Source organism: Lissotriton helveticus, chromosome 10, assembly GCF_964261635.1.
Source record: "Lissotriton helveticus chromosome 10, aLisHel1.1, whole genome shotgun sequence".
In the NCBI taxonomy this organism is placed as follows: domain Eukaryota; kingdom Metazoa; phylum Chordata; class Amphibia; order Caudata; family Salamandridae; genus Lissotriton; species Lissotriton helveticus.
Window position 1 is genome coordinate 347,811,037 of NC_136071.1, and position 25,253 is coordinate 347,836,289.

The 25,253-nt window shown below is 47.1% G+C and overlaps 1 protein-coding gene across 6 annotated transcripts in view; it reads left to right on the plus strand.

Annotated features, from left to right (window-relative positions):
- The window catches only part of SCAP (SREBF chaperone), a 678,128-nt gene that overhangs the window by 497,228 nt on the left and 155,647 nt on the right, over positions 1–25,253 (plus strand). For all 6 annotated transcript variants that reach the window (XM_078662547.1, XM_078662552.1, XM_078662549.1 and 3 more), the window contains one exon: positions 13,009–13,218. In XM_078662547.1, the coding sequence (XP_078518673.1) occupies positions 13,009–13,218 (210 nt within the window). The remainder of the gene's footprint in view (positions 1–13,008; positions 13,219–25,253) is intronic.

Consider the following 25,253-nt stretch of genomic DNA (forward strand, 5'->3'; position numbering starts at 1 on the left):
CAGGATTTCAAGATAGATAGTTAAATGCCTCTAAACTTGCTATATAGAAGCTAAATGTCTTCTACCTGTTCCCACAAAAGCTCACTCCACTAGAAAGATTGGAGAGTCCATGGCTTTCTTGGGGAACATTCCTATTGCTGATATTTGTAAAGCAGCAACGTGGTCTACTCCACACACTCGCACAAAATATTATTGTGTGGATGTATTTGCACACTGTGAGAAGTTGGCCTGATGTGCAGTGTTCACTATTCTAGTGATCACTATATATCAGTCCAAACAACCCTTATTGATGATTGGTTGTAAGTCAACCTTATAGACCAGCTATCCTAGTAGCATGGATACGAGCAGTCTAAGGCTAAGACTCTAGAGGGCGTGTTAAGCCAGCTGTTTTACCATCACATTACCCATTGAACACCCAGTGAAAGGACACCACACAAGTGTTATGAAAATAAACAGTGTATTTATTAGAATCACAACAACCCTGTACTCTTTATTAGGACAGGGTGCTAGGCACACAACAAAACTCTTACGAAAATACTTAAGTTAGCACGGTATACACAAATGCCCGAGGGGCACGAAAAACCATATACTTTAAAAGTGGAATGCGAAATTACTAGCAGGTAAGTACAGTACTAATAGGCTTTGGAATCGCTAGGACTTGACTATAGAATCGTTAGATTACTTCTAGGAGACCTAGGGGACTCGGGTGCAGAGTGTGCACTCTCACGCGGGATGCGGGACAAAGTCTATGGAAGCTAGTAAAGTTAAAGTTAGTGTTTACGGGCGAACCCGACCTGGTAGGAAGAAAACGACAGTGGATCCTGACCCTTGGATAGTGAGGCTATGCTGGGGCACCGAAATGCCGAAGTTACCTAGCCCAGGGGCTGCAGCTGCATAGGTCTCAAAAGACGTCGGGAATCCTCGTTGCCGGACCAGGAGCCTGGAAGAAAGATGCTGGCAGGCGACCAGTGAAGATAGTTCGAGTTGATCCAAGCCTGGATCTGGAAGATGGATGACACCTGAAAGCAGAGGGGACCAAGTTCGTGACTACTAGCCAGTAGTCAGTGGGCACCAGGAGGGCACCGGATGGCAGTCACCTCGACTAGGTGAGTGGGCGACGCTGGCTCTGCAGATCTCACGGACCAGGAGGCGTTGTCGGCGACCAGGATGGAGAGGCGAGCTGTCCCACGATGGATGAAGCTGTCGGCGTCGAAGTTACCCAAGATTGGGCAACAAGCCTTGGCTAATTCAAGCCCACGCGGTGGGCTCAAAATGGCGTCTTGAGTGGACCAGGAGGGTCCGGGGTGCTCCTCTTCGGGAAGGGAGCAAGGGCCAGTCTGGAGCAACCAGACCAGCAGCAGTGATGTCGTCGGGCGTCGTTCAGAAGGCCACAAGCCAGCGGGCTAGTAGCCAAACAACGCGGTGAGCAGCAAAAAGCAGAAGGGCCCCACGCAGATCGTGGAGATGCTGGGAGGCTGCACTTCGGTGCTGGAGCTGCTCAGGGTCGGGGCTTCTCGGACCCCAAAGCACTCACCAGGAAATTACTCGGCGGGCTTGCTGTGCAGAAGTCGTGCAGTCTTGAAGATGGCCGGTCCCTCGAGGTCTCGTCGCACCCACGGTTCTCAGCTTGGCTGTAGAGGTGGGTAGAGGTCAGAGGTGCCAGGGAAGCCGGTTCTCGTCGAGCTGGGCAGTCGGATTCCGGAGGAAGGACGTGCAGCAGACCGCAGTGTTCTTGATGGTGCCTGCGGATGCAGGGTGACTACTCCTTAGCCACAAGGGAGAAATCTTAGGAAGAAGTCTTGAGTTCCTTTCGTAGAAAGTAGTTTCAGGATTCAAAGATGATCTGATCTGGAAGGGGGCCAGTCCCTACCTTTATCTGGGAAAAGGGGGCTGGCACGCGACCAAGTCCTGCCCTGTGGGTGGGACCAGGAGGGGGGTGGTTACACCCCTCTCCTTTGGCGGGCTTTCCCCAGGCCAGGGGCTGGAGTGCCCCTGGAACTGGTTTCAGCCGGCCTATGCACAGTGAGCACCGGGGTGCCACTTGCAGTCACCTTCCTCTGTAGCCCTGCCTACCTGGAATACACAAAACCCTGTCTGGGACGGTGCTGGCACCGCCCCTGGCAGGAAACCCTTTGTCCTTGCCTCCTGCTCTGGGAGGACTCCCAGCAGCAGGAGGGCAGACTTGTGTCTCGGTGGCAGCATCCATTTTGTGGATGCTAAGGCTCTGTCTGACTTTAACTGGGGTTACAGGTTACATACATGTCGTGTCCCTCTAGAAGGGTGGAATGCTAACCCCGTCGCCAGAATTGGCGAGGGGTTAGTATTCCAATTCGTATGACACCTTACTCGACATGTTTTGATAAAGCGATACCAGAGTTGGCATATAACCGCGAGGATTATAATGCATTTAAGAGTATATGGTATGCGATATCATGGAAACGGCTAAGGGATGGATCCCGAAAGCCGCAGACAGGCTCAGCTCATGCCAGAGCACCATCTCACACGATTCCAAGCACTCTGCCTTCAGGATTGTTAAGGCCTGCCATAGGAGTGACTGATAGGAGATCTGTGTGTCCATTTTAGGGTTAGATATAGGTATACTATATCTAAAGCAAAGGGTGATTACACCACCTTGCCCCAGCTGTCGTGCAGCCAGTTGTGTCAGATTTGGATGGCCAGCCAGGGGTGGCATAATACATGCTGCAGCCCCTGGTAGGCCCTGGGTACACCTATGCCCTGGGTACCTAAGGTACACTGTACAGGGACTGATAAGGTGACTCAGTATCCAATTAGATATGTACCTAAGGTACATGGAATCCATTTTACAGAGAGAGCAGTAGGCCTGGGGTCCTGAATAGCAGGGCCCCAGGTCAACTAAGTCAGAAAACCAGCAAAACACCAGGCAAAAAGTTGGGGGCAACCATAGTCAGGGATCTACCTTCCTACACACACCAACAAGCTTGTTGTTCAAGTAGTACTTAAAACTCTTTCAAACAACTGTAACTTCCACAAGTTAACCACTGCCTACGGAGAAGAACGGCTTTACAGTTTATGCAAAGCATGTGTTTCTACAGTACACATGCCTCAAATGGATAATGTTAACCTGTAAACATCTGTTCTTGGCATGTAGTGCTGTAGATTAACCTTTGCAAACCCTGCTGCCCAATAATTCTTGTGTAGTTTGCAGTTCATACTTTTTAGCTCATATTTAGGCATGGACATATCATTGCTTACATATACAGCATTCTTACATTCTCCTCTACCCACGGCAAAACAATCTGAAGATGAAGTTGATGACCATGCATATTATTACCACGAGGAGAAGTCCCACTGCCTCATGACTCGAATGACTCGAAGAAAACTTCTTGGAACAAAAACAACTTTTAATCATCCAAGCCCAACACTAGATGGCAGACTAATGCCAGGCATGTACATCTAGGGCACTACATCCCATCACTTCAGTTTTTTCACTGTTGAGTGGAGAGCTCGCGCAGAATTTGTTAATGAGGTGCAAAATCCCTCATGTAGCAAACCCTCTGTAGTAAAGGTCAATCTATCTGGTGGTAATTTTGAGTTTCTACGTAGAGTCCCTTTAATGCTTTTATGGATTGCCGACTAAGGTATAATGGTTTGTTGTTGCAGTTGGCCCAAGAGCCAGACCCTGTGGATAATTGTTAGACAGGAGAGATGAGTAAGTGAGTAGAGGTCCTCTTCACCACCAGGGTCTCCCAGCCCCAATCTCAGGCTCTTCAATCCATTGTGTCAATTTGACCCAGTGTGTGGGCGCACCGTGACTGCTGTGTTGATGTACAAGCCCCACATGGTGTCACCATGGTGCCCAGATATTGTTTTTATAGGGCGCCCCCGTAGGCTCAGGCCCAGCCTCCTAGTTGCTGACTGCTTTTCACCAGGGCACCCAAGTACAGCAAGTCCTGGTATTTGCATATGGTCATGTCTGAACTGGGTTGTGAGTGTTTGATTGGTTCAGATGCTCCGTCCATCACCACCCCCTTTTGTACCGCTTTGTTCGCCATAAGTTGGAGGGTATGCTCAGACGTGAGTCCCTTGCTCACTTTGCCACTGGATTCAGGCAAGTCTGGCTGAAGTCGGCTGTAATGCCAGAAACCGGTCCTAGGAAGCTTGTTTCTGGTTCAGGGAAGGCATGGCTTGGCAGTTCGGACTGGACTGTTCCCATGAGGCACAGGGTCAGACTGATGTGCATATGGCCATGTCTGAACTGGGGTGGCAGAGTGGGCTAAAGAACGGTGATGGATTAAACCCAGATCTGTTGACTGGGTGTGAGTGTTTGATTGGTTCAGATGCTCCGTCCATCACCACCCCCTTTTGTACCGCTAGGCCAGTAAAGTAGCAAGGCCTAGACACCATGCATACCATTACATTCCACAGGGCCCAAATAGGCAGGCCAGAAGTTGGAGTGTTTATGCTGGGTGTTGCTAGCCAACGCAGAGCGAAGTCCTAATCTCAACCAAGGAAACTGATCGCCCAGCACAGATCGGGCCCCTACTGCCACCAATGGTCGTGTTTCTGGGCCCACGGAGCGCGTCAGTTGCCCTGCGGTCTGGCCCCCAGCCATGATATCGCGAGTGGGAGTCATTCACAGTGCCGGGCCACATTCCTGCAGTTCAGAAGGCCAAGGATCACTCTGACCCGCCCGCTTTTGCAGGGCAGTCTGGCATCTCTTGAGGTATATCATAGGGTGCAGGTGTTGCAGAGATCAATTTCAGTCCCAACGTAATCAATAACCTCATTTCCAAATAGAGACTTTTAAGAGCAGATTCCTCACATTTCTAAATCACCCGGATGTGAGACTGGATACAGAAACTTTTGATCAGTACCAACGCGCACCTGCAAGTGGAGCTGTATGGCTCTCACTTACTCTGTTCCTCTGCAGCAATTACATGTGGGGAATTTAGAGGTGTCACTCAAGTGTGCTGATGTCAGTTTCTTTCTGTCCTTGCCGCTAGACACAGATACGGAGCTACCTCTCATTTCTCAGAGACCTGTTTACCTGCCAAAATTTGAAAGGCTATGTTACCTCCCAAAACAACAGGCTTTAAAACCTGTAAGGACTGGCGCAAACAAATGTCTGTGACAGATCCTCATCAATCAGTAGATTTGTAGACCACTTCTTGTCACCCATGAGGGTTTCCAGGCGCTGGCAGAGTCGAGTTGATTAGCCAAATAGTCTGGTCTTCAGGGATTTGCGGAACTGAAAGGGATGGGGAGTTCATGGATAAAAGGGTAACTCGTACCGTGTCTTTGCTGATAGGTAGGAGAAGGAGCGACCCCTGCATCTGCTATGTCGGATGTGGGGGTGGGGGTTAAAGAAAGGGACGTGAAACAGAGGTGCCTGGTGGGCTGATGAAACAATCAGGTTTGCCCAGTGGTCAAGCAATGACTCCAAGGCCTGCAGTGACTACTGAACTTGAAGGTGATACAAGACCAAGGCACAACTCTGTTGCCAAACACCTGTAGGTTTTGCTATGGGGACCGGTCCAAGGGAAAGGGTCCTGTTCCTGGTCCAGAAGTCACATGAGTCGTTCCCAAGGTCAGTTGTCGTATAGCTTTAAGTCTTCGAATAAGTCGAAGAAAATACACAGGAAATCCAAGCAGGATTCGACCCCTTCCTGCCCCTCTCATACTCCTCAGAAGATGTGAGAGCATTGACATGCTTGTTAATCTCGTTTCTTAAGTCGATTGACAATGAAGCCTATCTTGCAACTTGTACCGGCACAACTCAAGTTTCCGGGATCGTCTGCAACATCAAGACAGATTGAAAAACTCCATTACACCATGCTTAGACTTTTTGAATCCTTACTACTCCCTCCAGCGTGCCTTCGGGTGGCAAGGATCCAAGAGGCTGCTGCGGGTTCGCTATCGACACCAGTTGTAGTCTCCGAACCCACCACAGGGCCTCCTCTGACTTTGTTCACATTCTGCCTTGCTCAAGGCCGGTTCACAGAGCATCAACGCCAATCTGACTTCGACGCCAGAGAACGCGGTGCCCTAATGCTCTCTGACCCCAAGTCAACGCCATTATGGCCTTGCTCAGTACTCGCTCTGCTTTCATCGAAGCGCTGCAGCCGCCCCACAAGGAAGGACTCCTATGTTGCATTCCTTATTTGGCACAGGGTCGGATAATGAATATGACACGGGTGAATATACTGGGTAGTCCTATCACGACGGAACTTGGTATGGTTACCTTCAAGAAGCCAGTGGTCTTGATACTTTCCCTGAGTCAGTCTCCTTTCACCCCCTGGTGCTGCCACTGAGGTTAGTGCTTCTTCTATTATGGTCTTGCTTAAGCAGGCCGAAGATTTTGACCTTCACCTCCCTAGCTAAGAGGTCAAAACCTTAATCTTAATGGAAGTGCTCCAGCCAGGGCGAACATTTACTGAGCCCCTCTTGCCCTTCAGTTTTAAAAACAGTGAGAAACTTAAATGCGAGGCACTTTTGCTTATAATTTGCTCATGAATCGTTACTGAATCGAATTTGGAGTGTTCTAGGGAGGTGGGAGCAGCTAAAAACTTTGGAGAATCGTTCGCTAGGTAGCAGCCATTTTTATCTTTTGGGATTTCAAGAAGCGCCATTTTGAGCAGTGCGTTCTAGTCCCTCAACTGCTATTTAAATAGAGACGCTGCGCGGACGCAGTAAAGTCTCCCTGCCTTTTCTTTGCTAAAATCTTTGTTCGTGTAATGTCTGTGTAAATTTTTGAAACTGTGAAGAAATAGAACGTTAGGCACTTCCTTTACCCATTTGCTCATCGTGTTTTAACCTGTTTTAATAACTGAAAAACTTGAACGCGGGGCACTTTTGCTAAAATTTTGCACATAAATTGTTACGGAATTGAATTTGGAGGGTTCTAGGTGGGTGGGAGCAGCTAAAAAATTTGTAAAATCGTTCCCTGGGTAGCAGCCATTTTTTATCTTTAGAGATATCAAGAAGTGTCATTTTATACAGTGCGCACTCATGTCCTCAACTCTGCTGTTTAATAAGAGACGCTGCACAGTCACAAAGTGGATGTGCGCAAGACAAGCCTGTCGGTTCCAATCAGTGTCCAGGAAGCGACCACCGCCAGCCACTCTGCTGGTTTTTGGGCAGAAGACATGCTTCAAATCACATATACAAGCTCCTATATGCACAGCCTAGCTCCTAAACAACCCTGCAAGACACATTGTCCGCTCTCCATTTTGAGTAATGACTTTGTCTGCACGAGCTGCAACTGGGCCATGGAAGCCTGAGACACAAGTAAGTCCAATACTAACACGTCTAGAAGGGTTTTAAGTACTGGTAAGTATTCAGCGATTCTTCTGAATGTTCTTTCACTGCAGAAACACAGTTTGCATGTTGCTGAGCTACTTGAGGATGGAAAGCCAGATCTTCGGTTCATTACAGAATCTTGGCGCAATGAGTTTTCAGACCCAACAATAGCTAATGCCATACCCATGGGCTATAAAATTCTCAGGAAAACAGTGTTAAGGGGATAGGGGAAGGGAAAGCCATTATCTAATAAAAGTAAATGTGAGTGTGCATCAATTCAAATAGCTAAAGTTGAGGGGGTGGAAAGTCTAGGCTTCTGCTGCATACTATCTCCACAGCAATCGGTGGCAGCGCCCCTTATATATAGGCCCCCAGGACAAACTGGCCAGTTTCTGGGATGCCTGAATAAGGCATTAGCCTTACGGTCTCTGAAATATGCTCACTTTATGGTGCTAGGTAATTTTAGTATTCATATCGATAAACCAGCGGAACCTGAGACATCTATCAAAATAATTACGATGCCCGTGTTAGGGTGCATGCAACAAGTTTTTAAACCCACACATGTAGCTGACCGTACGCTAGATTACATTTTCTCTAATATGATAACGATAACATTGACCCATTTCCAAAGTCCTAGACAAGTCACTACTTGATCAACTTCAGTTGGCAGAAACTCTGGAATAACCAGCCTTGTCCATGTGTTACCAAAACTACGTCCGGAGCCTTTTGCAAAATTCCACTGGCAGATCTACGCAGTGCTCTTGAAGTGAACCCCCCAGCTTTATCCGGAGATCCTGAACCAGATGCAGAGCGCATTGAGGACTGGATACACAACAGTATTAATTACTTTTCTCCCATCATTTGCACATGATCCTCTCGAGCCAAACAATCGGCCTCCTGGTTCAATAAAAATCTCAGGTCCTGCAAAAAACACTGTAAATGTCTCGGAAAAAAATGGCGGTAAACCTATAAGGAGTCAAAATAGCCAACTATGGACAAGCACTAAAGGATTACTATCACCAGGTACGAATAGAGAACAAAATTATATATTTTTTAAAGGATAGTTGATTAATCAGGAAATAAATCCAAAGAAATGTAAAAAAATAGTAACATCATTTCTGAAACCAAAGGCTATAACCAATCAGCCACACACTTCAGGCGAATGGTGCAAACAGCTGGCAGAGTATTTCAACGAGAAAATAACAACAATCCAAGCTGATTTGCAAAACAATAATCAGCTAGCAGACAGCAGCATCGTAGTGGCAGACTCACACAAAGTCAGAAAACCTAAAGAACGCCCATTTTATCCACTCCCGCCCATTTCAATGGAGGACTCTTTGAGAGCCATTAAGTAACTTAAGTCAGGGTCTCCTGTGGATCCATGCCCTCCCAACCTCCTGGCCGAAATAGCTCTGTCCATTAACCCAGTAATTTACATAGTTCTCAACAAATTATTGGCGATCGGCACAATGCCTGCAGGATGGAAACATGCAAAAATCCTTCCCCTAATTAAAAAAAGAATACGGCTGACCCTAAAGTTCAAACTAACTACAGGACAATCTCGCTTCTCCCAGCTTTCTCTAAAATTTTAGAGAAGCATGTTAACACAAATATTTCAGGCTACCTCGAAAATCATAATCTTCTCCACCCAAGTCAGTCTGACTTTAGAGCTAACTGTAACACCGAAACAGCCTTACTAGACATAAAGGAACACATTAAAGACACACTAGATAAGGGGAAAAGGCCCCCCTGATACTGCTGGACTTATCAGCGGCCTTTGATACTGTACCTCATGAAAAACTATTGGCCCGCCTTCAGGATATAGGGAGAGATGGCCTAGTCTTGAAGTAGCTTACCTCATTCTTAAACAACAGGAGTAAATAAATATGGATCCCTCTATTTGCTGCCCCTATTTGAAAACTATCAGTAGTAGTGCCTTGGGTATCGGTACTGAGTCCCACATTATTTAATACATACCTCACTCCACTAGCCAGTCTGGCAGAAGCTCTAGGGGCGAAAGTAATATCATATGCAGATGACACTCGGTTGCTTTTTACATTTCAAAAGGGGGAGGAGTTTTACGGAAAAGCCATTGAACCCTTTTTCTCCAAAGTGTTCAACTGGCTATCCGTCCACCAACTTAAATGTGACCCTGATAAAAACCAAGTTGCTGCTCTTTGTGGATATCTCCCTGAACAATGGAGAAGATGGTGGCCTCATGACACTCCGCCCCAGGGAGCACAACAATTAGTAGTAAAAGATTTGGGAACCAAAATGGACAATGCCCTTTCTTTTCAGCCGCACATCCAGTCTTTGCTACGCTTCGGTTTCTGGATCCTGAGCTCCCTAAAGAAATGATTCACTTTTCTGGCACAAGAGACAAGAAAAACAGTGGTTCAAGCTCTGATCACCTTGAGGATTGTTTATGGCAATGCTCTCTACCTGGGCCATCCAGACTACCTGCTCAGTCATCTACAGGTGGTACAGAATGCGACAGCCAGATTAATTCTCAATCTTGCTCCTAAACATGCGTGACTCCTCAGTTGAAGGCACTACGCTGGTTGCCAGTCAAAAAGAGGATTCTTTTCAATACTTTAGTCCTGGCGCATAATGCTCTCAACAGGAAGGGGACGGATTATCTTAGGGGGGAGGATATGTGCGTATGCCCCCCTCAGATAACTGCGTTCATCACACAGCAGTCTAGCCAGGATTTCAAAACTATACTGAGCAAGAACAGATGGAAGAATTAACTCCTACTTTGGCTCAAAGACCTGAAATAAACTCCCCAAAGAGCTCCGGTCTATTCCAGAGCTCCTTGTCTTTAGGAACAAATTAAAAGCTTGGCTGTTTCAGCAAAATTAATAATACAATCACTTTTCGCAGAGAGCAGGCTGTCCTTGTTCATAGTCAGCGCTGAGACACTCCTTAGAGTATTTGTGCCCTATATAAATGCCATTTCATTCATTCATTTAGTGAGGTTCTTAGAGATGCCCTTTTGGAGGCTTAGACTAAACCTTGCTTTCACCCCCTGGTCAAATTGCAAGATTGCGAGATGCCTCCACACTGCTCTAGGTGACCATGCATTTTTATCTCTGCACCCTTGCCCTGAAAGCTAGGTGGTGCAAGCGTCTACAAATAGAATGAACCAGAATAACTTTCTGACTACTCCCTGCCCTGATTGGTAGTCCAAACGAGTAGAGATCTTTGGTATTTTCTTCCCCAGATTCGCCATCAGATCTGTAACGGACAGCTGCGTTCTGGAACTCGATTCCCTCGCTCTTTAAGATTCAGTGGCTCAAGTCATTCCAGGCATCTCAGAAGACCTACAACCTGCTCTCAAGCAAGCCATACAGGACGGTTGTGATGTGGCAAGTTCACAGCTCGTTGTGGCTTGGACACCACAAATTCCATCAGGCAAGCCATTGGTACCAGTAGTGCGGTTAACTGGTTTCTCAGGCGATGTCTAGTCATCCCTTATAGACATGCCCTTGATGGGACTTGCCTATTTTGAGACAATGATGATTCCACTCTAGAGCAGTTAAAGGAAGGCAGCGCCCCTGCATTCTCTCTAGGCTTATCATCCCCACCACCACATCCGCATCATCCCTACATTTCATTTCATGACTTCGGCTGAGGTACCGCAACCATCAGCCAATTCAACCTCAGGAGCGTGCACAGCAGCTTTTAAGAGGCTGCATCCAATGCACCCCCCACCCCACTGCAAGGGCCAACTAGCGGCTCACTGAACTGCCCATTACCTCCACCCCTACAACCCCACTTGCAAAACCCCTTTAGCATGCCCTTGGTGGAGCACAACCACCTGGTTGAGGCAGGATCCTATAATTTTTGCTGGATTAGCAGATAATCATGTTGGACTGGTGGGTCCTGCAGATAATAGGGAAGGAGTACACCTCGCTTTTCATTCAACATGTGTACATGAGCATCATTCTTACCAAAAGCTATGATGCTTTTCACGTCGGAAAAACCATCAGTCTGCCGGAATTCAATGCTCCGTCTAACTCCTCTGATGAGGACAGACTCAATCACTTGGAAACTAAGAGAACACTGAGCTTTTAATCAAACATGCCAGAGAACACCAGGTGGACGTTCCGCTCTTTGTGGGGGGGTTTCCGGGGCAAAAAAAGTCAAGGCTATGCAGAAAAGGACCATCTCTCATTGGATCATGCGCTACATTAAGATCTCCTCCACACTGGCCAAAAGTAGCCTCCAGAAGGATTGCAAGTCCAGTACACCAGGACCCAAGCTGCTACCACTGCGTTCGCATGCTGAGTTCCAGTCCTGGGCATCTGCCAGGGAGCTCCATACTTTTCATCAACTACTACTGCCTGCACAGAAAGGTTCATAGAGAGGGCATTATGTCCGCTCGGTCCTACAGGACATTTTGGTTTGAGCCAATTCATAGACCCACCTGCTAAGAGGTACTGCTCTGGTATCTATTCAAAAGGTGAGGAATCTGCAGTTAGAAGTCTCTCTTAAGAGAGCAAGTTATTTATCTTTGGTACCATTCTTTATGTTAGACATTCTGTCTCACAGCAGATCCCTCCCTGACCCTACCTTCCTGTCCGTTCCAAGTCTAGGAATCTGCCCACATTTTGAAGGCAATTTGCTGTTGGGGCTCTGCTTCTGGGGCACAGACAGCCTCGAAAACAACTGACTTCAGCGTGCATGACCGGCACTTACATGCGGTTCCATGCTTCACTTGTGGAGCGGAACGACGTAGGTACCGAAGTGCATGACACCACCTACCTGTGTGCAGTGGTACGGCTCAAAAGTGTCTAGATCCAATCTGAGACCTGGAGAATATTCAAAAGGTGAGAACCCTGTGTGTCTCTATCAGACAGAACATTACTGAAGGTAGGTAACGTGTTCATCTAAGCAGGATTATGGCTGATTAAGCCTGTGAAGCAGAGGAGCGGCCATCTTTGTCTGCGGCTCTTTAGCAGTCACTGGAAGAAGTGTTTTTATTCACTTCAAAGGGGAGGCATGTTGTGCATCATGGAGTATCTGGACCCACAAAATTGATGAGAAAGAGACTTTATTCTAAGAGTAATATAGTTGCCATAAAAATAAATGTATCTATGTAGTGTAAAACATTAAAACACATCTATGAAACTTGTGGAGTGTATGCTACAATTATTTAGCGGTCCATTTAACCTTGAAAAATACTGCCCTGGCTATGAAGGAAGCAACTACATTTAGATTTTTATCAGTAAATAATGTTTGAAGCAATAGTTACAAAATTGATGTTGCCTGGTGAAAAGACAGGTGTCCTTGAAATCATTGGTACAGTTTTATGTTATCGAGAGCTCGTTCTGAAAGAGATGCTTTAATAAGTACTGACGTGGTACAAAGTCTCGAGCAGTGACTTGTAAACAACAGAAAACTATCATAGAAGATAAAGGCATACATGGATAGTGAGTATTTTGAAGTGATAGGGTGCCATAAGAAGACTGCACTTCCATCTATCTGTTTTCCTGTCAGACTGTGTAACTTAGTTTGATATTGTAAATGATATTGTTTCCTTTAGTATTTGTATGTTTTCATGTTTGAAGGATTTTCCAATCAGATATGTGCACAACTAAGTAACTTTGAGTGCTGGATTAGGCAGTTACAGGTGGTCGGACCTTACCAGGACTGACCTGATTATTTGCAACTATATACTCCTGTTTGCTTGACCAGCCTTCCATTCTCTCTCACACTCTTTAGATACATCAGCATCCTTCCCATTGTCCCAATCACCTTGTACCTGAATCCACAGGAGGCCTTGGAGGCCCGCCATCCACAGGAGACTGAACGTTACCACCCCTTTGTTTCACCGCGGGATGGGAAACCAGAGAGTGGCATGCCAGTGGGCAAAGAGAAACTGGCACAGCCCCCCTTTCGGTATCAAGGGCATGTGGACATCACGCTTTACAAGTAATGTGAATAACTTCTACTCAAAGCTTGTACAGTAAATATGTTGTGAATCGCCCTTGTCTTTAAGAAGTGTGGAGCAGGTTTGTGAGCATTATAGTTCTAATTTTGCTCCATTCACCAGGGAAACCACCTACAGTCTTCTGGTGAAAACCAGAGTTTGGAAAGGACACTTCATTGAAAGACAATTCAGCATTCCTTTTTTTAACATTTTATTTGCAGTGTATAAGTACACAACAAAAATATGAAAGAAACATTGCATTTCCAACTTCAGCATCTGTTGGGTATAGTTAGAGGTCGAGATACAGGCTTATCATTAACAGTATGTAGACCATGTGGGTCAACATGAGTGAAGGTTTTGTGGGTCATCACAGATAGGTCCGTGCGTTGGTCAGTTGTGGCCAATGAGCCAGTCTCGTTGCTCTTCTGAATCCTTCCATAGGACCCATATTTTTTTTTATTTATTCGGACTGTCACGTGTAAGATATACAGTCTGTTCAGCTGACATACACCAGTCCATATTCCTAGCCCACAAGGCCATTCAGGGAGGCTTCCCACTGGTTCATACCTTAATAATGTCCCTCCTGATCACCATTAGTGGTATGTCACAAAACAAGAGAGAATACTTTGGTAACTTCTGCTCCCTCCATATGCCCATGCATACTGTCTATGCAGTTAGTTCGACAGGGTACCACACCGCTTCCTCCAGGTACCCCCAGTATAGTCCTCTAATAGGCCTTGAGTCTTGGCATTTCCCATAGAGTTTGCCTTAGTGTCCCCAAGATAGTAGCCAGAAAATAAAATACCCCTCCCCCCACACACACACACACTTTCAACCAAAGCTCTTATGACAACCAAGTAAGCCATTCCCAAGAAGAGCTTGCATTTCTTGCAAGCATCTATCCAGTAATCTTTGCGTCCTTCCACCCACACGCTGATGTCACCTTAATATTCTATCATCGATTCAGTCTTTCATCCAATATTCTGTCTCTCACCATTCCGTCTGCCTATCTATATCCAAGCCTATCTGCCTAGCTTTAAACGTATCCATTCTTTCACTCATTCGTCCTTTCTTTCACTTATCCATCTCCTCTTTTATTCATCCATCCATCCTTTCAGTCATCCATCAGCCATCCTTTCGCTCATCTCTCCTCCCTTTCAATCATCCATCCACCTCATCCATCTACTCCATCCATCCACACTATACATCCATCCTCCCTTTCACTCATCTAGCCATCGTCTCACTCAGCCATCCATCCTTTCACTCATCCATCAACCCATTCATTGACTCATGCATCCATTTACCCTTTCACTCATCCATCTTTTCACTCACTTACCCATCCATCCTTTCATGCATTCATCCATTCACCCTTTCAATCATCCATCCACCCTTTCATACAGCCATCCATCTACCCTTTTTTCATTCATCCATCCTTTCACTTAGTCCATCCACTCATCCATCCATCCATTTACCCTTTCACTTATCGATTCATCCTTTCACTCATCCATCCTGTCTCTCATCATCCATCCACCCACCATTTCACTCATCCATCTAACCATTTACCCTTTCACTCATCCATCCATCCTTCCTCCTTTTTAGGCAATCACCCTTACATTCATCCTTTCACTCAATCAGCTCTGCATCTATCCATCCACCATTTCCCTCACTTACCCATCCATCCACCATTTTACTCACACATCCATCCAGCTCTTCACTCATCCATCCATCCTTCCACGTACTCAACCATCCAATCACCTTTACCTCACCAATCTGTCCACCCTTCCATCCATCTATAATCCCTTTCACTCATTCATCCATTCTTTCACCTATCTGACCTTCAAATCTTTCCTTTAACTCGTTCATCTACCCTTTCAACCCACCCATCCATCCAACCTTTCTCTCCATCCACCATCCATTTAATCTATTTACCCCTTTCATTACATCCATCCTTTCTCTCATCATACATCCATCCACCCTTTCACATGTCCATCCACCCATCCATTCTTTCACTCATTCATCCCTGCATCTATCCATCCACCCCTTCACTGAGCCAGCCATTCATCATTTCACTCATCCATTCATCCATTCACTTACCATCCCACCGTTTCACATTATTTATGAGTCTTTATCTGCCAAGTTGCAGACAAGAGGCTCATCAGAAGCCCCGCCCGCTGTAGCTGCATGGGGTTGATGACGCCTCTGAGTGTCCCTTTCTGGGGGCCAACCCCTAGGACACTTGCAGGGGAGTCTGCCAATTTTGTGAACCTGGTCCGTGTAAAGAATCTCCTATGTAATATCTTGAGCTGGATGGGGTGGAAGCCAAACCTTATCACCAGCTCCCTCTGTTAGCTACAAGCCGCCGCCTAATCCGCTTCCTCAATTGTTGCTAAATCCTGTGCACATCTATCTTTTAGCTTGTCCACATGCAGTTCTGGACTAGCATTCTATAGATCACTGAAATCGCATGGCTGTGAAGGGGGATGCCAAAAGTCTGTGTTCTAGTGTGGTCTCCTCTGCTATCTCTTCTAGGTGTCTGGTGCAATGCTGTAGGGTATTTCTGACCTGCAGGTAGCAGAATCTCTGGGATTCTACGAGCTCTTATGGGTCTGGAGACTCTCAGATGTCAACATGCCCTGCCTTCCCCAACCTTGGAGATTCCATTGTCTGAAATCTGACTTTTTCAGGCCTGCCAGTCCCACAATGGTTTTTCTAAGGTAATTTCCCCCTCCTATCCTTTTAAGTTAGTCACCCTCTTCCATGTCTGAGTTGCTGTCGGATTCTGCCCCGTGTATTTCAGTATGACTATAGAGTGACCGCAAGTAACCCCTTCAAGGAAGTAGTCTCCGGTCCGCCATAAAGGTGGTATCTTGTTGCTCTGCAAATGCCCAGTCATTGATCACCCTCATTTGTGCCGCCCAGTAATATAATTTAAGATTGAGCAGAGCTATACCTCCCTCTAATGGGCCACGCATCATAGTTTTTAGAGCAATCCTGGGCTGGGCCGGGCCACCGTCCCACAATAGTGTCCTGATGGTTGCCTGAACCGAATCAAACAAACAATGGTGGCTAGGGGACCCGCTCATGGCTCAATCACCTGTTGCTGTAAGTGTCAGAGAAGTTATCACATTTGCAGTTGCCCGCCTCAAGAAATGGTTTATTTAAGGAGAACCCAGTATTCTGCTCCCCGGTATTCACTGCTGTTTTTAATTCAGTTTGCAGCGAGGGAGTGCCAAAGTCCTGGCGTTCATCTGTTATAGTGCTTGTTTTTTAAAAAGGAAACATGCACGATCCCCAATGCTATCGACAGATATCTCTCTTGGACTCCACTGTCAAAGTAAGTAGAGTCGTGCTAGACCGCCTACTGGACTGGATTAATGCAAGGTAGTATGGGTTCAGGGAGAGAGTAGGCACAATCGAACAGTACCTTAATCTTCATCTCATTTTGGCTAAATATAAATACGCAAAGGGCACCTCTACTTACTTGGCATTTATGGACCTGACCAGTGCGTTTGACTATGTCTCACGCTCTAAGCTGTGGGACATTTTAATATGGGAGTCAACGCGGGCCTGGTCTCTTTTCTGAGGCTCCTCCATCATGATCTCTCCACTTCAGTGAGGTATGGTAATGCTGGAGAATGCCAGAGTTATTTAGCATTAAGCTCCGGGTTGCGCCAAAGTTGCATTCTTGCCCCAATCATATTCCTCCTTTATACCAAGGAGAATACTTTACTTACGGCTGGGGGGCTGATGTTCCGCAAGTTGAGAGAAAGGCTGTGCCAGCGCTCCTAGATGCGGACAACGCAGTCCTTTTGGCAAGGACTGCGAATGGCCTAAATAAACTCAGTGCCAGCTATGTTAGTTTTATGGAGGACCTGGGGCTGGAGCCAAATTATAAGAAAACTTTAGTAGTGATTTGTGGCCCTAAATATACTAAATCCAGCAGTCTGAACATAGAGGGCAAAAAGCTGGAAAGGGTTAGTTCCTTCCCGTATCTAGGCCTGGAATTCGATGAAGGTTGTACATGGCATACCTTCATAAACAACAGAGTAACACGATTTACGCGTGCAGTTGGTAAACCTTATTCTCTTGCAATGTCCATAGGTAAACAGCCTATAGCCCCAATCTTAGAGATTTATAAGCGTAAATGTATATCGATCTTAACATATGGCATGGGCATTTAATGATGCAGAGATGTACTTGCTATGCAGACAGAGGAGAATAGATTTTGTTGTAGAGTTCTAGGAGTTCCCCCTTCCTCACCGCACTTCTCCCTCCATCTGGAGAAGGTCTTGATTATGTCCAAGATACAATAAATGCGGCACCTCTAGCCATCTGGTGTTCTATCTGGACAAATGAAGAAGCTGATCTTAATCTGGCAATTATTATAGACTGTTTAAGTTGCACTTGTGGCCTCTCCATATATTTCAAAACCTGCATCACGGAACTTGGTTGTGCCTCATTGTTTGAGCACCCAGCTTCAATTGGTAAAGGGGACCGACAGAGGGTTTTGGATAGCTTCCGAAAGCACAAAGAATTGCCATGGGTATTGTCTGAAGTATCCAAACCTACTGTCAGGATTATTGCCTTCTACAAGTACCTCCCTCCATTGCCCCGTGTCTTTTAGATGTAAATAATGTGCACAAAAGGAATTTTTGGACTAGATTTAGGCTGAGGTCATTTCGCTGGTTGATATGCTTCCACCTTGGCCAGTATTCTTCTGAATCTATTACCATTTGCCCTTGTGATGAACATTCGAGCCAAACTATTTTATATTTTTTATTTTTCTGTCAATTTTATCTTCCATTTATTAGGACATTTTAATAACTCTTTTAAGCAGGCACACATTTTCTACGTGTAAAGCGGCTCTGTATTTTTTCCAGCAACTCAATGATTGTGATGTTTGTTTTGCCGCTGCTGTTTTTTTGAAGTGCACTTTAGCAAAGAAGACAAGCATTCTGTTTTAATATCAATGCATTTAACAGTTTTTGTATATATTGTATTTGTATTGCTGCTAAAATGTTCATTGCTACTGCTAACTCCTTTATATGACTGATTTTAATATTTATTGCTATTGGATAATATTTGCTGCTATTAACAGATCCTGTCTATCTGCACGTCACTTTAGTTACGAGCAAATTACTGTTTTGCCTGCGGTCGTACTTATTTTAAATGGAAAATGTGATTGTAAATTTCTGTGATGAGTTTGATCTTAATGATGTTTGTAAATATGTGTATCTTTTATGACCTCTCTTCAGAAGGACGAATAAAGAAAGAGCTAGAATGCAGATGGGTCCGCTAGGTACATTAACAGATCATCCACATCGAAAAGATTCCTTTCCATCTCTGGCCTGCACCAATGCATCCATCCTCATCCTAAGGGCTTAATTTCCAAGGCAACCAACATGGGAGATAGTAGGCATTCCTGTCAGATACCCCTTCCTGGGGGAATTTCCTTGAAAGTGTTTCATTAATTTGTATTCTGACCGGCGTGTAGAGCAATGTGACCCAGGCCCAAAACGCCATCCCAAAACCAATCTTTTTCAGAACCGCTAGTAGGTACAGTAATTCAAGCGAGGCGAATGCCTTTTGGCATACAGTGACAGGATCAGTATTGGTTGCCGGAGAGTTCTGCTTTTCTCAAGTACCCCTTATAGGCATCTATGATTATTCAATGTTGCTCTGTGTGGCGCAAACCCTGCTTAGTCCCTATAAATCAACCTGTCACTTACTTCAGAAAGGTTGGTATTGGAAACCTTTGCTATTATTTTGCCTCTACATTTAGTAGGGAGATAGGTCTGTAAGAGGCACAATCCTCCGGCCTCTTTCCCGCTTTATGAAGTAGGTCAGTGTGGACGTTTCTGATATCTTTGGGGAAAGTTTCCACTACCAGTGCATCACAATACATACCCAGGAGAGGTTCAATCAGTTGGCTCTCTTGAAATGTGAAGTATTCTTGCAGGAGGCCTTTAGGTTCCAGAGCCCTCCTAACTGAGAGTTCACTTATGGCCTCCACAATCTTATTTACCTCTAATTCTCAGTGGCCTTTTCCTCGGTGATGAGACCAGGGGTAGAACTTTCACCTATGAACCTCTGAAGTTCCTCTTCCATTTATTGGTATCTGGGTGAGTAGAGAATCTCCAGGTATTCTGCATACCCATCCGCTATCTATGGAGCTGTGTCTACAGTCAAACCCACTGTAGTGATAACCTCACTAAACCACCTCAGGCCCTCCCGGTGTGCCAGCTAGGCCACCAAGCCTAGAGCTTCCCGGCCTTATTGCAGAGCTGATACAGGATATGTTGCATGTCCCTACACTGATTCTTAACCTACTCTTCTATCCGCCTGTATTCTTCATGTAATATGGGAATACAGTGCACCAGTTCCAGTGTTGTTATCTTGTTTGTCCTCCTCCCATTGCAATAAGTGTTGCTCTGTTTCACCTATCAGTTTCATTGCCTCTTTATATTTCCCGTATACCCTAGAGACAAGATGCCCACGTATGACCGCATTTCATGTCTCCCATATCGTGGCCTCGGAGTCCACCAATCCTTTGTTGTCAGTGAAATAATTCACCGTACCCTATCTAAGCCCTTCTCTTATGTCTTGATCTTTGATGTACCAACGGTCCAGGCACCACGTGGGATGATGTGGCCAAACCGACGCCTCCAGCCTGGTACTAAGCGGTGCATAGTCTGAAATCCCCCTCGGTAGGAAGGTGGTGTCATTACGGTACCTTTGTCCTTGTACGTGGGAGATCAAGAAATCAATCAGGGATCGGAGTGGTCTGGTGGGTGCGTGGAATGTGAGGCAGTGGTTCTGGTACACTGGTCCTCCGTCGTGTAGGGCTTTGTAGGCGTGAGTGAGGAGCTTGAAAGTGACTCTCTTGTTGACTGGGAGCCAGTGGAGTTGTCTGAAGTGTTGCGTGATGTGGCTGCGGCTGAGAATGTCGAAGACAAGTCTAGCAGCGGCGTTTTGGACGTTCGGTAGTTTCTTGAGCTGTTTCTGGGTGATGCCAGCATAGAGCGCGTTGTCTTAGACGAGTCTGCTGGTGATGAGTGCATGGGAAATAATCTAACCTCAACCCGCCTGGGAGTTAGAAATTTGCATACGAAAATTCTCCTGTCACTGTGCCTTGCCCTCCACAAATCTCGTAATCCCATTGTGTGGTAAAGAAGACTCAGCATAAGGTAGGTAGATTTGACTTCTTTAATCCACATAAGGCTGGGCCATCGGAACAGAGCAGCAACAGCCTCTGTCAAGGACCATCAACCGTCTTCATAGTAACCTTATTACAGAACACCCAGGCTATGGTGTTCTGTGATAATAACATTCTAGAAGCAAGCCTAAGTCACTACATGGGTCTTTCCTTAAAAAACAAAACAGAAGAAGAAGGAAAAGCAAGAAAGGAAGGAAGAAACAAGAGAAAAGGAAGCAGTAGAAGATACTCAAAAGGTGTCACACCTGTAGTTGAGTGAGGAGTTGTGCGGTAAAACCACAACATACTCCTCACAGAGTTAGCGACAACACACTTGTTAGATAGAGCCCACTGAATACACTCACCTAACACCCTGTTCATACGTTCAACCAAGCCATTTGTCTGGGGGTGGTAAAGTAAACTCTTGAGATGTTTAATTCCACAATTGTGAAGGAAACTTTCAAGCTCTGAAGCAACAAATTGTGTCCCATTATCTGTTACCAGAAACTCTGGAAATCCTTCCTTCAAAAAAACGTCATTAAGGAACTCAACCACTGTCTTGGCAGTTACTTCTTTAACAAACTTGATCTCAGGCCACTTAGAATAGTAGTCCATGTGAACCAGACCAAATTTCGAGAATGAATCCAGAGCATGGAAAGGGCCTACAATATCCAACCCCAACTTTACCCATGTCACTTTTACCGATGCTGGAACGCATGTCTGTGCTGTGCGTTCCAGTTCACTGACCTGTATTTCTTTAGTGACTGCTCTGCTCCCGGTGCTTTTTTTCTGCCGCAAATCTCCCGGATGACTTCTCCTTGATTATTTTGAGTTCGGACATCCAGATTTGTAGTGCGGTAAATCTTCCTCGAAGGACTCTGGTGGTTATCTTGAACACTTGGAAATATTGTGGGTTCTTGTGGATGATCCCATCCTAGTCGCTATCAAAGATGTGGTAAAGAAGACTCAGCACAAGGTAGGTAGATTTGACTTCTTTAATCCACATCAGGCTGGGCCATTGGAGCAGAGCAGCAACAGCCTCCATCAAGGACCATCAACCGTCTTCATAAGAACCTTGGTACAGAACACCCAGGCTATGGTGTTCTGTGATAATAACATTCTAGAAACAAGCCTAAGTCACTACACATTGCCCAGGTGAACTCCCTCAGGCTATCTCCCCTTCCCACTGGTGCCTGTCACCTTCATCCTATCCATGTCCCTGTCCATAGTCTGATTGAGATCTCACCCAATGATTAATAGGGCACTTGGGGCTTGCAGGATCTTTTTCCCCATTTGTTCGAACGCCAATGATTGCAACCCTGGTGGGATATACCATGAGACCACCCATTTCGTTTCACCATTCCATTTCCACAACGTTGGTGCGTAGCAGCCCTCTGGGTCTGTCCATGTCTGTATCACCGACAGGATAGATTTCAGCAGCCATTCTATACATTCTTCCGCTTTTATGCCCTCCACTTATTTTGGTAGGTCCACAAGTCGCACATTATTTCTTCTGGATCTCCCTTCAGCATCATCAGATGGTGCATGCTGGTGACCGGTAGACTCCTTAAGTTGGAGGACTTGTTTACAATTGCTTATTGACTCCATTGTATTTTCCCGACCATGGCCTCCCCCATCACCACCCATGCCGAGATCTTTTGCAGGTATGTGCGGATAAGGGTAACGTCTAGTGCAACAGTATCTATTTTATGTTCCAGTGCCGTTTTCGTTTCTCTCACTGCTTGCAGAAGGTCTCTCATGAAAGGCTCCGGGGCACCCCCTACTGGTAGTTGCCGCAAAACCTCCCGTTCTTGTTCTGTGCCCTACAACTGGTTGCAGAATGCATATTTGTCCAGCTTATGCAATGGCACTATTTGGCCCTTGTTGCACACGATTGTGAGTTCCCCCACCCTGTCAACAGTCTGATTGGCAATCAGTTCATGGGGGAACCAATCTTTTCCCCTCCCCTGCCTGGTACACCAGATTGTGTGGCTGCCCCACCCCAGTCAGGCGGTCTCCTAAGAGCCGCACACCTTAGTGTTTTGTTCCGGGTGCAGAACTCCTCTCCAGGTATTCTATAGACCCCTATCAAGCTTTGTTCCAGCAGTTGTCCACCAGCCCAGAGTTGTTGTTGCAGTTCCAGTGCGAAGGGTGGCCCCTCCTGTGCCCTGCCTGCATCCTGGCTCACCTATTTCAATCAATCAATCAATCAATCGATCAATCAGTCACTTGTAGAGCGCACTACTTACCCGTGAGGGTCTCAAGGCCCTGAGGGGAGGGGGTGCTGCTACTGCTCGAAGAGCCAGGTCTTGAGGAGTCTTCTGAAAGTGAGCAGGTCTTGGGTCTGTCACAGGTGGGTAGGGAGGGTGTTCCAGGTCTTGGTGGCGAGGAAGGAGAAGGATCTGCCGCCGGAGGTTGTTCGTTGGATGCGGGGGACGGTTGCGAGAGCGAGGCTGGCAGAGCGGAGCTGGCGGGTTGGGGTGTAGAAGCGGAGTCTGCTGTTCAGGTAGGCTGGTCCGGTGTTGTGGAGTGCTTTATGTGCGTGGGTGAGGAGCTTGAAGGTGATCCTCATGTTGACGGGGAGCCAGTGCAGGTGTCTCAGGTGAGGGGTGATGTGGCTATGACGAGGGATGTTGAGGATCAGTCAGGCGGTTTTGGATGCGTTGTAGTCATCATAGGTGTTTGGCGGGGATTCCTGCTTAAAGTGGGTTACCGTAGTCCAGTCTGCTGCTGACGAGGGCTTGGGTCACCGTTCTTCTTGTTTCGGTCGGGATCCATTTGTAGATCCTGCGGAGCATGCGGAGGGTGTTGTAGCAGGCAGAGGAGATGGCGTTGACCTGCTTCGACATGGAGAGGGAGGAGTTGAGGATGAATCCTAGGTTGCGTGCTTGGTCCGTGGGTGTCGGTGCTGTTCCCAGTGTGGTCGGCCACCAGCAGTCGTCCCAGGCAGAATGGGTGGGGCCGAGGATGTGGACCTCTGTCTTGTCAGAGTTCAGTTTCAGACGGCTGCTCCTCATCCACTCGGCGACGGCCTTCATTCCCTCGTGGAGGTTGGTTTTGGTGGTGTGCGGGTCCTTGGTAAGGGAGAGGATGAGCTGAGTGTTGAGGTTGTGCTGACGGGCCACTTGTGCGAGGGGAGCCATGTAGACGTTGAACATGGTCAGGCTGAGGGATGAGCCCTGGGGTATGCCGCAGATGATGTCGGTGGCTTCGGATCGGAAGGGTGGGAGGCGGACTCTCTGGGTTCTGCCGGAGAGGAAGGACGTGGTTCAGTCCAGGGCCTTTTCTTGGATTCTGGCTTCTTGGAGGCGTGTCTTTAGAGTCCAGTGGCAGACCGTGTCGAACGCTGCTGACAGGTGTAGGATGATGAGGGCTGTCTCGGTGCTGTGGTTTGGACTGAATCCGGACTGTGACGGATCTAGGATGTTGTTGTCCTCGAGGTGGCGGGTCAGTTGCATGTTGGCGATTTTCTCGATGTCCTTCGCTGGGAAGGGGAGCAGGGAGATGGGCCGGAGGTTTTTGAGGTCCTTGGGGTCCGCCTTGGGTTTCCTGAGGAGGGCGTTGATTTCGGTGTGCTTCCAGCTTTCCGGGAATGTCGCTGTTTCGAAGGAGATGTTGATGACCTTCCGTAGTTTGGGTGCGATGGTTGCATCCGCTTTGTTGAATATGTGGTGTGGGCAGGGGTCCGATGGTGAGTGGATGGTGTTCATGGCCTTGCACGTCTCGTCGTTGTTGACGTTGGACCAGAAGGTCAGGTGGTTGGTGCTGGTGGTGTTCGAGGAGGTGTTGGAGTCTGGCGTTGTTGGGGTGGTCGTGGTGTTGAAGCTGTCGTGGATGTCGGCTATCTTGCGGTGGAAAAAGGTGGCCAGTGAGTCGCACAGATCTTGTGAGCGCGTGATGTCGTTGGTGTTGGCGCTGGGGTTGGAGAGTTCATTCATTATATTGAAGAGCTCTTTGCTGTCCTGTGCGTTGTTGTCCAGGCGGGCTTTGAAAGAGGACCTCTCGGCTGTTCTTATGAGGTGGTGATGTCTGCGGATGGCGTCCTTGTGGGCTGCGTGGCTGTCCAGTGTGCGTTTGTGGAGCCATTTCTTCTCCAGTTTCCGGCATGTGCGTTTCCCCAGTATTGTGCTCATCCCTTGAGGGGGCCACTCAGTGATCACTACAACGTCCGCTGCCTGTAATCTGTAGGAGTCTTGCTGTCAGTGCTACACCTGAGTGGGACACTATTGCTCCCTATGGAGGCCTCTCACCGGCACCCTTGTTGTCTCTGGCTAGCCCCGCCCACATCTTCACTTCATGGTTTGGTGCGGAGCACTGCCACCATGGCAGAAGATGGCATCTGCGGGCCCTGAATCGCTTTGGATCCCGTGGGACAATCTCCATCACCGCTGGACCCACTCCTTCCTCACTGCCGGCCCCCTGCATCATCGCCCGGGTCTGCCCCTTTACAATCACCCACTCGATGGCCACAAGGGCGGGGACGGCCTTCTTAGCAGATCATGTGTATCCCTGCTGCTGTCCGACCCGTGCTTTGCCTGTCCCTCTGCCTCCCGGCGGCCTTACATCTCAGGTTGCGTAGGCCCGCCCCAGTCCCCACGACCTCTTCTCGGCACACAATAGCACTACCAGCTCGTCCTCTTGCCCCTGCGGATCATGAGCCTGTCTGGCACACCAGCACCTCCAGAACACAGGTTTTTGGGCGTTTTTCACCCTCCTCAGTGGTAGCTTCTCTTTAGTGTGCCATCTTTCTTCCACAGCTCACCCCACCCATCGCTGTTCAGCATTTTTGTCTAATGTTCTACAGCAAGATTAGCATTTTTTCCAAAAAGAAGATTGTTGAGC